We start from the raw sequence: 11,694 nt of genomic DNA, 5'->3' as shown, positions 1-11,694 counted from the left end.
GGGGACTGCGTCATCTTTAGAAGCAGAATTCTTCCTAAATCTTAATTAATCTCATCAATGGACTTTAATTAAAAGATTAGCAGAGTCAAAGACAGCTCATCATCATGACTCTTGATGCACATTGTCCATGGAATAGGGCGACTTATTTTCTATTTTCCCCCAAAAGTAAAGCTCCAATCAGTATTTTTGTGATTGCAAGTCAATGATTTGGTTCGGTATTTTGGGAAGCAAATAGAGTTTTTTTGGCATCACGTGTTCTAGTTTGGAGGAAACTTTTCATATGTTTGATATTTTGAAATTGAAATATAGTTTGAGTTTCCTATCGTTACTTGTAAAATATTGTAAAATTATAAAAGGCTTTCTTATAGTCTAGACAATTCTTTCTAACCTTTTTTTTTTATAAATAATTTCTTCTTTTGTAGCTGAATGAGGACCAACATCAACTAGAATCAATATTGTTCTCTCTCTCTCTCTTCCCTATTTTTCCCTTTTTAGAAATGCAATGCACTCTTATAAATCTTATTCTTGAATTGCTTTCAGCATTGTTAGACGGTTTCCGGGGAAAGAACTTGTTAATTATGCTTCCCATCTAATCAATATTTAAGTTGAACTCCAAATCTTCAACCAAGATGACTTTCTGGTCGAGTGAAACTCACTCATCCTTTTTTAATGGAGTGAAAACTCTCCTTCAGATTCTGACAAAAGGGGCATTGATACTTGGTATTGAAACGCAGACTTCACAAGACTCGCCAAGAGCTTTAGTTATTACTGGAAACTTGTATCACAATCGTAAACGACTGAAATCATCCAATAACAAATTGCATTGCACCAACATTTCAATCCTAGTAGCGTGTATATGTATATATGACACACCATTTCTATCATTTCCATTTTCATGAAAAGCGTATCTATGTCTCGAGCTCACTCGGTAGGGATTGAAAGGAAACGGGTTGCTGTTCAAGTGATCGTGATTGATCAAAATATTTGCTTTTTTTTTTTTTTTTTCACTCTAGACGACAATTTATAGTTTTTCAGGGCCAAAAGAAATGTTCCTGTTTTGTTTTGGCTTTTTGTTTGTATATTTGTTTTCTCGTATTGATTTAGGTACACGACACAAGTTTGCTTTCACAAAGACATCCATCCATTTATTTGATAATGAAACGTATACACAAAAAAATTAAAAACATATAAAGGGTCCAAGCTTTTTCTCTATGTTAGCCAATAGCCGGAACCCTTGAAGCCAAAAAAAAGTGAAATAGATGAAGCAAAGAAAACGAGCATAATAAAATGATCAGTCATGTTATTTTATGGCCCTTTGCTAATTAGACTTGTGAACCCCATGCTGCCCAGTTGGCTTCACTCCCAACACGTGGCATGCTTTGGATCCTTGATTGGGCATCAACCTTGAAGTTGGCCCCACACATCATTCCCTCACTATCAATTCTAGGCATTGCCTTCATCTTCTTTGTTGGATGCTCAAAGCTCATCAACCCATGTTCACTGTGAAACATACACCCTGCAATCACATCCAGTACCATAAATAAGCCCAGATTCTCCTTTTCTTAGGAAATAAATATAACCCAAAATGGGCCCAAAAAAAAAGTGTTAATTTTGAATTTTACATACCATTAGGAAATGGAGCAAATGATTTAGCACAGCTTGCTTTTATGGCCTCCAAGTCTTGAGAAATCACCACTGACCCATCTGCTGCTATGCCCCAGTATAGGCTCACTCCTTCATCAGCACTCTGCTCAAACATAACATTCAAAAAAGAAAGAAAGAAAGAAAGAAAGAAAGTTAAGATCCACATTTTACATTTTTTTTGGAAAATACGCCTTCAATTTGACCCAGTTATAATCTATCAAATCATAATCATTTAATTTAATAATTAATACAAATAGAACAATTTAGCATAACCTAATAAAAAAATATAACGGTTTAGAATTGTGTCGCGCGCTTAAGAAATAAAAATATCCATTTTTGGTAGAGATATTTAACGTACCAGTGCAGAAAACACAGATCCAGCCTTGCTATCATAGACAACAAATGCAAAGCTTCCTTCAAGATCCTTAAGGACCTGGTGGGCCGGGTAGGGACACCTGTCACGTAGGGTCCTATAGGCCTCGATCACTAAAATTGCCTCATTTGTGGCCTTTGATAGCCCATATTGCCTTATCAGACTGCATAAGTTGTTTAGGCTTCCAAGAAAAATGCAGTATATCTCATCCACACCACAGAACAGCCTGCCATTATCAATTCATTGTGAAATTTTAGATACTAAAAACAAAACAAAATTTGGATTTGCATAAAACAAATTCCATGACCATAACATAGACTAGCACATACCTCTGATGTATTGAGTAGGACTTTTCTGGTGGAACATAAGAAAGAGATGCTGAATTTCCAAAGCCAATGGAGAAGACATTGTTGGGATAACAAGACAAGAAATCATTGAGAATGTCACGAGGAAGTTTAGGCTTCTTTGAAGAAGAACTCATGACAGGGCTGTTCAGCTCCTTCGGTGGATGAACCAAATCCTTGTTGAATATTGCTAACATTTTCCAGTTTAATTATCAACTCTTCACTCACAAACTTTGGATAATGATAATATATACTCTAAACCAAAATGAAATGAAAACAAAAGAGACTTGTTGATGCTGTAAACACAGATGAAAGAAGGTATACTGATGTTGAAGAATGGTTTATCCATGGGGTTTATATATACGTATATTCTAGAGAGAGAGAGAGAGAGAGATGTTAACGTGGCAACATTATCCAAATCTGTTGATTAGGCGTAGAAAAAGCGGAATCCAATTTAAGGAGTTAAAAGTCTCTTTTTAAGACGCAGATACTTCACCAAAAATAAGAATCATGAAGATGACTCTTATCCGACGGCTCACCTGAACCCACGCAAAATATTACTATACAACTCACCATTGCAAAAGTCCATGGACAGAGCCAATCAGCAAGTTGCACAATTTTCTTGGAACCCACTTTATGGATGACGTGGTAACTTGGTTGGTTGGCGTTTATTGGTTGACTTTGGTCTTGGGGTAGTGGGAAACAATCTCCGTGGTTTGCCATTATCTTCTTGGGAAATGAAAACGAAATCAAATAGTGGCAGGAGGGTGTGTGAATGACGGTGATCCTAGTCAGCCTATTCATAAATTGTCTCACTTTTTCTGACTTTTCAGTTTTTATTTATTTTTTTGTTTTTGTTGGTTACGGTACGGTTTTCTGACTGTGATGTAGGGTGGATAATGTAATCAGATAATTTACACGTGGAGAAACATCAGAATAAGGATAAAATCACTCAGCAACACCCACAGTTTATGTTATTTGGGCCCTGTGGATAATTAAGTATGAATTGACAGCAACCGAGTTGTATTTCATTTTTACATGGGAAATAGTATGAAATAGCCGATATAAAAATATATAGATTATTTTTTAGTTATAAAAATTAATAAATCATAATTTATCATTAGATAAGTTATAGATAAATTTGTTAAATTATGATTCATAATTAGATAAGTTATGGATAAACTTGTCAAGTTATGATTCATAATCAGATAAGTTATGGATAATAACTTGTCAAATTATGATTCATAACCAGACAAGTCATGAATGAAAACAGTAATTTAACCTATTTATTAACTTATATAAACTATTGACCTATTAATTTTAATTCATCTCAAGTCTCGACCTATTTCTCTCTTTCTCCCTTTTTATATTATGAATCCACTGGTATATTAAGCTATGGCAGGAATTTGAAAAATTATTGCATTAATTAATAGTAGCAAAATCTCTCTCTCTCCGGTGAAGACCAAAAATCTTAAAATGTCAATATATTTAGCAAAAATACTACATTAATTTGATCATTAGGTGGTTGTAATTAAGGAAAGCACTAGTTCCGTATTAACTTATAAAAAATATAACAATTATATAATAAGATCAAATGTCTCGCTCTTGCAATAGAGGATTCCATTCGTTTCCAATTCATTTTGAAACAGCTAGTTGCTCTAAAAATCGACCAAATTGCTCAGTTAACAGAGAAATAGTACATAAGAGAGTACTGCACTATTGATTCAACATAAAAAGATAGAAGAAAAAAAAAAGGGTCTATTTCCTGAAGAAAGGAATTACAGTATTACACAATCTAAAAGTTCTGTTACTCGTCCAAAAAAAAAAAAAAAAAAAAAATTCAGAACACCACAATAGAAAAGCATGTCAGAATATTGTGCACAATATTATTCTTATGCACTAAAGTCCCTGCTATAATATCTGTCTTCCGGATAAAAAACAGCGTGCACAATATTACCCCCAAATTTTCTTCCGTTGAGTACATTCCTTGCATTGGCACAACCTACAGCATCAGCGTATTCCAAGAACACCTGCAAGTGAAACCATGAGATGGCACGACAACACTGAAAAAGCCACACTTGGATTGCCCATAAAACTAGTGTTGGGCAATGGGCATACGTTCTGTTTCGGACGGAGCTCGACAGAGAAGAAAAAGCGAAACAACCATGTAAAGAAAAAGGATATTATGGTCAGAAAGTTTTACTAAGGAACTCGAAAACAATTCCTGAAAGAGAATGGAGCCAAATTCTCATTCTGTTCTGCTCATACACTATTTAAAGTATTGATATGAACGGGAAACTATAATGACCAGTGAAGAAACATCAAGCTTAAACCTCGAGGATGTATTTTCATATATAGTAACTGATGCATCAAAAAGTGTGTGTTTTCAGAGACAATGCGACATAAATAATTGACACATTAAGGGCATAAACACCTAAAAATTAATGTACAATTTAGTGGAATACCTTTCCAACACCAGAGATCGTTTCTCCATTCTGATCTGGACGAGGAATAATGACATTCACCACACTTCCTAAACAATTCAATAGAATAAGGAAACAACGTTAATATTATAAACCATAAAAAAATCTATTTGGAAGCCAATTTCTTTTGCATGAGAAGTTTAACATTATATCAAGAAAAGCAGGATGCATGCAGGTTATTTCAATGCAGACACAAGAGTTCCGGTCGCAGCCATGAGAATGAAAGCACTTTATTTTTGGAATGCAACATAGAGTTGCGCTATGGTTCAATATGTTTACTGAAATGCCCATTGAAATTTCTGCACTGGTACCAAGTCATTATTGAGCAACTGAATATTACTATTTTTTTTTGCTAATCAACAAACACTCAAATTTGTAATGGTAAAAACATGCTCTTCAGATAAAGCCATCAAAAGTGTTACCTACATGCTTCTGTTAAAAAACTAAATCCACAAACACTTTATTTACATGGAAAAACACGTGGAGAGAACTGTTTCTCTTGGTGGGTGGGTGGGTGTGTCTGTGTGGTTGGGGGTGGTTTAGCAAAAACATAAATCATTAAGCACAGATACCAAATTTTCCGCATTCCTCCCTCATATCTTCTACTATTTCTTCATATTCTTCATCATCCTTCAGTTGATCAGAACTAATTGCCTTCACGGAAAGCACCAAAAATCAGTAGTTAAAATCAGTAGTATTAACTAGGATATCAAGGGGAAAAAGACAGATGAAAATTAATATTGGAGACTGATATAATAAATAATATGAATTTAAAAAAGTTTGCAGACAGAAAGATGAATGATCTAGAATCGGTACAAGCAAAATGCATATCTGTAATTATAAAACTTCATGTTTTTACTTGCATTAAACCGTGAACACTAGATTGAAATCTGAAAGTACCTCAGTCAAACATAAAATTTTAGTTGGAATTCCCACATTTTCTACAAGTGTCATCCCAATTTCTGGAAGTTTTACACCACCAGCATGCAGGGCCATCTTCTGTAACACAGTGAAACTTTGTAAGTACATAATGCTGATGACAGGACCAAAAAATTACACCAGCAGGAGGACAAGATAGGTTTTACCTGAATGGCTATATGCTGTTGTGCCTGTGCCAATATATTTTCCTGTTCTGATTTGGACTGCCCAGCGCTGCTAAAGTATATTGAGACAAAGTTTCAAGCAATCATGGGGTCTCAAGATATCCAAAAAGCAAAAACGAATGCAAATAGGAAGTTGAAACAGTTGAAGAAAAACAATATGAACAATTTCTAACATCAACAAAATTGTTGATTTGCCTTTCTGTCACGGATCAAAAACACAAACCTCAAAGTAGCACGCCGAACAGTGAGCGTTTTATCCCCCATTTTCAATCCATTAAGAGCTCCACAGGCAATGTCTGTCACTGCTGGATCCTGATACATCAAATGACCAGAATTCAGAAGTACACCCCATAGGATTACAAAGCGGCATACATGCATTGAAGAGAAGAAAATGGCCACGTAATCAACCATATAATCATTCAGTCGCATAATTGAACAATAGTTGTAACGTGAGAGCGCTCTGAGTCAAGATCTAATGTTTCTAAGTTTTGATTATTCACCTGATAGACACAAAAACCATATCCTTTAGAGTTTCCAGTGTCTTTATCCTTAACAAGATCGAAGCCACGAAGAGGTCTGCATAGATCAAGTGTACAGTTAGAAGAGGTACCAATTATTGAATACATGCAAGCATTAGATCAATGAGTGCAGGTTTCTTCTATTCTTAAAAGTAAAATCACACGAAAAATAAGAGTAGGGAAGGAGGCAGAAAGATAGCTGGTAACGGAAACCATTACCCAAACGACTCGAGCAATTCTCTTATCTGTGGCTCAGTGAAATAATATGGGAGTCCACCAACAAAGATACGTTCAGGTCCCTCGGCTCCAGTGATTGCACTGTCAACCAAATATCAGGAATTAGCACACGAAAAGACTGTTTCAACTTAAGTGTGTACACATCAATCTCTTTAGAAAATAAAATGACAACTAACCCTGGTGTGAGCCCAGCAGCAGCTAAGTTAAGGTGAGGACTTGGTTGACTAGGACCAAGTGTCGCAGCTAAAGCAGGATTATAGTCTGTTGGCCTTCGTACCCTTACAGCAACCCCCTGTTAATACTAAAACAATCGTGCTAAATATATAAAGATTCCAATAGTTTATTCAGGTATAACTGCAACTAAAATTTCTCGTTTTCATAAATCATAGCAACCAATGAGAAAACATAGCACAGAAGTCCCAAATTTTTTAAAAAAAAAAAAATAGAAAATGCAAGTTATCTGAAATGTGAAAACATGTGAAAAGTTGGCTAAAAAATGATCCAGTGACTTGACAATCCGTCCACTAACAAAAAACTCTAGCATATAAATGTATTTCAACACTCCAGAACCTAAAGACTTCATTGCATGCTCTAGATTATGAGCACCAGGCGAGGACCAAACTTCGAGCGAGCCAAAGCCCAGAGGATTTATCAGGCAGGATTAGCAGCCATAGACTCTGACAATAAGTATTTTGTCATCTTTGATACAACATCCACTTCATATTTTTGCAATTCGGAAAAAGAAGAGAAACCGAGGTAATGATAGGTTAATAGGATAAAACACCAGTAAACCCCTGGCTACAACACTTGAAGTAAAAAAGCTATTGGCAGAAACAAATAAATCCAAAACTAGGATGCATAATAAAGTGGCACCCATACTTGATTCATGTAGCCTTCAGGAAAACATGACAGGTAACTCATGGTAAATGAGTTTCCTTGATAGTTTACAACTGTCAACCTCCCCCTAGGAGAATCAACACACACACAACAAAGAGCTGCTAATGAGTATCAAATTGCTTGCCTCAAATATGATCCCATCTAATGCCATTGCATTACTTGCTTCTTCAACAGTCCTCATCTCCACAAATGCAAACTTCTTCTCGTGATTGATGTAGACATTAACAACTGCATCGCCTGCAAGTTTCAAATTCCAGAATACACAATATTTTCAGAAAAATGTAAGTACACTACAGCTTTACGTGCAAAAGGGAGTATAAAAGAATGCGTGTTTCACATCTCAAAGTGGGATTGTCATTACCTGAACCAGAAGAATTTCCTCCAATTGCAGTCATAACACCACTGAAGAATGTAGCAATTGTCTGTACCAGAAATAGGACAATCCTTCAAAGAGTTCAACGAATGCAAGACATATTTTTCCTAATAGTGTGTTTGGTAGGGTGGAAAAGAGAGATGAAAGAAAATAGAGGAATGATTTTGTAGAGGAAAATGAAATTTTAGGTTGCTCGGTAGAGAGGAAATGAGGAATGAAGGAAAATGAAAATCAATGGGCCCACCAATTTTAATCCTTCCAACTTTGGAAAGAAAAGAGGGGGGAAAAAGTTTGACAAAAAAATGATATGTAAAATAACAATTTTAACCTTCACCATTCATCATATTTTTATTTGTATTGGGGTATTATTGTAAAATGCCTTAAATTTGACATTTTCTTTTCACTTTTCCTTCTCTTCTACCAAACAACATGAGAGAAAATCATTTTACTTCCTTCACCTAGGTATTTTATTTCTCTTTCCTTCCTCTTTTCCATCCATCTTACCAAACATAACATAAATGCAAGGAAAAACATCCTAATTCCCAAATTATCAAAAATTTGCAGTTTTAGATTATATATTTCAGTCTATAATGGAGCAGCATATAGAAGCATATAAAGCCATTTTATAGATCAGGAACACACTACATCATGGAGCCATAAACCCTAAACTCTAGACAATTGGCATAAGAAATTGGCCTTTACCCAACTGGAAGTACAATTATACATTATAAAGGGAAAAAAAAAGTTTAGGAATTAAAATTCTAATAAAGGAAAACTCTCATTCTTTTTCTTGAAGGAAATATAATCAGGGAAGGAAAAAGTCCAAGAAAAACCTGCTCGTTAGCCGTAGGAGGAAGCCCACCGACATATACTCGTCGAGCATGCCTTGTAGCCTAAACAAGTAAAAGACAGAATTAGAAAGTGATGACGAGCAAGATATAAATAATTAGGAGTCTAAAATGTTCTATTATCATTAAGAATTTAAGAGGTTTTGTTAGGATCTATTTGTTCATTTGATAATTATCTCGTGTTTATGCTATTATTAGGATTTATTAAATTAAGCTATTAATAGAGCTAATGATTGTATTTTCACTTTGGACCTTGAAGAACACTATTAATATTAATTATTTGATAACGCGGATTTCCTCTCAATTGTTCTCTCTTCTTTCTAGATTCCTCTTCTATTTCTCCTCTCTTTACCCTTCCTTTCCCTTCCTTTCCCTTGCTCTCTCTTTCTCTCTTCTATATTGGTCCTACATTAAAAAGTATATTGATGATCATCCCATTTATCAATTTATAGGATATATGCTATTCATATATCTACCTGCTGAGTCATGGCTTGGGCTGGCATCAGGGGAAGAGAAAACTGTAACATGTAAAAGGCCTATGGCATCACCACAAAAGAATACAAACAAAAAATAAGAGCATAATACTCGTAATGCCAATGGAAGATACAGACTTGTGCAGTTCCGAAAGGCAATATGTTTTGCACCACGCCAGGTGTTGTTTGAGGAATGCTCAGCAACTGCCCTATATTATCAACAGAAAGGGATAGAAAAAAAAAAAAAAAAAAAAAGAGAGAAGTCAAGATGATCGCTTACATCACTTACAAAATAAAACATGGTATAATTGCTGTAAGAAGTAATGCATCATGTAGCCTAAGCTAGTCTATTTTATTTTGTATAAAAAATGAAAAGGGAGACTCTATTTCATACCTATAAATACCATTAAATAATAAAGTAAAAAATGAGTTCCATCACTGCAGAAATGCAGATGCTAGAGAAATATTAGTAAGTCTACCAAATGGTAATTGTAGTCGGTTGAGGGCGAACAAGATCCAGCTAATCGATCCATCCTTCGATGAACATAAAGGCTACGTGGTCACGCCAACCCAACATTGCCTTCTTAACCAAACCATCAACATAAACACAAACAAACAACCACACACAACAACCAAACAACACAACAAGGGCTCTCAGTTTCCATAGTAAAACCATTAGAAAAATACGTTTCAAGCAGAAACACTAAAAGTAACAGGAGACTCCACAACAATTACAGCAAAATATACTACCAATTACTTGATGATAGAAACCTGGAGCAATCAAAGGATTGATCGGAAAATAACTTAAACACGCAAGATCCAAACCTTGAACAGCGGCACCAGGGAGCACGGTGGCAGCAGGTGGTGCCATGTCAAAGCCACTTGTCCGCTTGCTGAAAAATAAGCAAATTGAAGATATGATCATTACAAGTTATGAAACTTTCAAGAGATAAGTCAACACAATCCGGAACCAGCACTTCTCTTTTTCCACATTGTAGTCTTTCTTAACATGCAAAAAATGTCATTCAAAAAAAAAAAAAAAAAAAGAGCTTAGAATGAGAACAGGAATATATTTTTATAAGAACATGGTTGGTTTAAAAAATAGTATTGTGTATTTGGGACATGGGAAAATTGGGGCGACAAAAAAAAAAAAAAAATAACGCAAAAAAAATTGAGTAAAGTTGAAACTCCAATATCACCTTTTAGCGCGAGACCGGGAAGAAGAGGGCGATCTTGATCTTGATTTTGATATTTCCCTTGAGTGGGAACGCATTCCATGCCTATGCCTTCTTTCCCTATCACGACCATAATCACGTTGCCTATAAAAAGAACCCCATAATACATTACAACCAAATCAATATTTACATTGTAAGTTCAAATAAAGAAAGAGATCATTGAAAATGAAATACCCATACTGAGCTATAGTCAAATAATTGAGAATAAAGAATGAAAATGGTAAATAAAAACCTGTCGTAATCTCGTCTTTGATGACGATCATAACCATTATTACTACTATTGCCTCTTCCTCTTTCAACTCTAGAACTTCTCTCCTTGTAGTCCCTCGTCGTTAACCTCTCGTGACTTGATCCATGAGAATTACGCTGATACAGTTCATCACAACACCACTCAGTCTTGAGCCACAAACACAGTCGAATTGCCCAAAGTTAATTTTGTTCATCGCACAAAAGAAGCATCTAAATAACCCAAAATTGAGTTCAAAATCGATTTCGGATTTCCCAATTGTTCATTGCCATTTTACATGACAGGAAAATCGAAAACAGGGAGAAACCAATTGTTCATTGCCATTTTACGTGACTGGAAAATCGAAAACGGAGAGAGAGAGAGAGAGAGAGGTGAGAGCATAACAATTCAATATACATATATATATATATATATATATTAATTAGGTCAAAAGATGAATATAATTTTGTGCAGAGTTTTGCTTACTTTGCTCCGAAGAGAGGAGTAATCGTCTCCACTGCCATCGTAATCGGACATTGTAGCTCAAAATTGAAACCCTAGAACCAGAGATTTTGGAAGCCGAAAGGCAAAACCTCAGAAAACAAACTGCAATCAGTCGCCTATGCGTACGCTCTGCGCCACTTCCTCTGGGCTCAGTTCTTGACTTTGTCGGTCGAGATTCGTGTCTTGTAAAAGAAGAAGAGAGACGTGGACCTCTTTCCGTCACCACCCAAAATTTAAGCCCATTTTGAGAATATGGCCCAACATACAAGCCCATTAAATTTAGATGGCCCAAAACGGGTGGTGGCTAGGCCCTCTATTTCTTTCAGTTTTTCGAGGAAAAGGCGAGAGATTGTTAGGAAATTTATAGACTTTAAAGCAACGTTTTCTTTTTCTATTAACTATTTAGGTAAGAGACTTGAACTCCACACCTCAAGAT

General features: G+C 35.5%; 2 protein-coding genes across 5 annotated transcripts; both read right to left on the bottom strand.

The window, feature by feature from the left end:
* Positions 1–1,118: 1,118 nt before the first annotated feature.
* Positions 1,119–2,699, bottom strand: LOC21395333 (stem-specific protein TSJT1). Its single transcript, XM_010102245.2, has 4 exons — positions 2,347–2,699; positions 2,003–2,243; positions 1,627–1,747; positions 1,119–1,516 (listed from the first exon to the last, which is right to left on the bottom strand). Exons 1-4 carry the CDS (start codon positions 2,556–2,558, stop codon positions 1,323–1,325), a joined length of 768 nt encoding a protein of 255 aa, XP_010100547.1. The 5' UTR covers positions 2,559–2,699; the 3' UTR covers positions 1,119–1,322.
* A 1,421-nt stretch (positions 2,700–4,120) lies between these two features.
* Positions 4,121–11,404, bottom strand: LOC21395331 (splicing factor U2af large subunit B). 4 transcript variants are annotated; one of them, XM_024168282.1, is made up of 18 exons: positions 11,241–11,404; positions 10,761–10,894; positions 10,493–10,612; positions 10,119–10,186; positions 9,432–9,502; positions 9,297–9,338; positions 8,806–8,865; positions 7,961–8,021; positions 7,724–7,836; positions 6,879–6,994; positions 6,685–6,783; positions 6,448–6,523; positions 6,171–6,259; positions 5,930–5,999; positions 5,745–5,843; positions 5,417–5,498; positions 4,827–4,894; positions 4,121–4,391 (listed from the first exon to the last, which is right to left on the bottom strand). In XM_024168282.1, exons 1-18 carry the CDS (start codon positions 11,289–11,291, stop codon positions 4,254–4,256), a joined length of 1,557 nt encoding a protein of 518 aa, XP_024024050.1. In that variant the 5' UTR covers positions 11,292–11,404; the 3' UTR covers positions 4,121–4,253. The 4 variants fall into 4 exon arrangements, with proteins under 4 accessions (XP_024024050.1, XP_024024053.1, XP_024024051.1 ...); XM_024168285.1 differs by having other exon boundaries at positions 5,745–5,840; XM_024168283.1 differs by having other exon boundaries at positions 5,930–5,996.
* Between the last annotated feature and the right edge of the window lie 290 nt (positions 11,405–11,694).

Source organism: Morus notabilis, unplaced genomic scaffold, assembly GCF_000414095.1.
Source record: "Morus notabilis unplaced genomic scaffold, ASM41409v2 Scaffold1428, whole genome shotgun sequence".
Classification (NCBI taxonomy): domain Eukaryota; kingdom Viridiplantae; phylum Streptophyta; class Magnoliopsida; order Rosales; family Moraceae; genus Morus; species Morus notabilis.
This window is presented reverse-complemented; position numbering and strand designations above follow the sequence as displayed.

Coding starts and splice junctions, on each gene's coding strand:
- LOC21395333 (XM_010102245.2), bottom strand. CDS start 2,558: ATGTTAGCAATATTCAACAAGGATTTGGTTCATCCACCGAAGGAGCTG. Junction 2,244..2,346: donor TCCTACTCAATACATCAGAG/GTATGTGCTAGT, acceptor TGATAATGGCAG/GCTGTTCTGTGGTGTGGATG. Junction 1,748..2,002: donor GATCTGTGTTTTCTGCACTG/GTACGTTAAATA, acceptor ATGTTTGAGCAG/AGTGCTGATGAAGGAGTGAG.
- LOC21395331 (XM_024168282.1), bottom strand. CDS start 11,291: ATGTCCGATTACGATGGCAGTGGAGACGATTACTCCTCTCTTCGGAGC. Junction 9,503..10,118: donor CCCTGGTGCCGCTGTTCAAG/GTTTGGATCTTG, acceptor TTGATAATATAG/GGCAGTTGCTGAGCATTCCT. Junction 5,499..5,744: donor AAATTTTATGTTTGACTGAG/GTACTTTCAGAT, acceptor CTTTCCGTGAAG/GCAATTAGTTCTGATCAACT.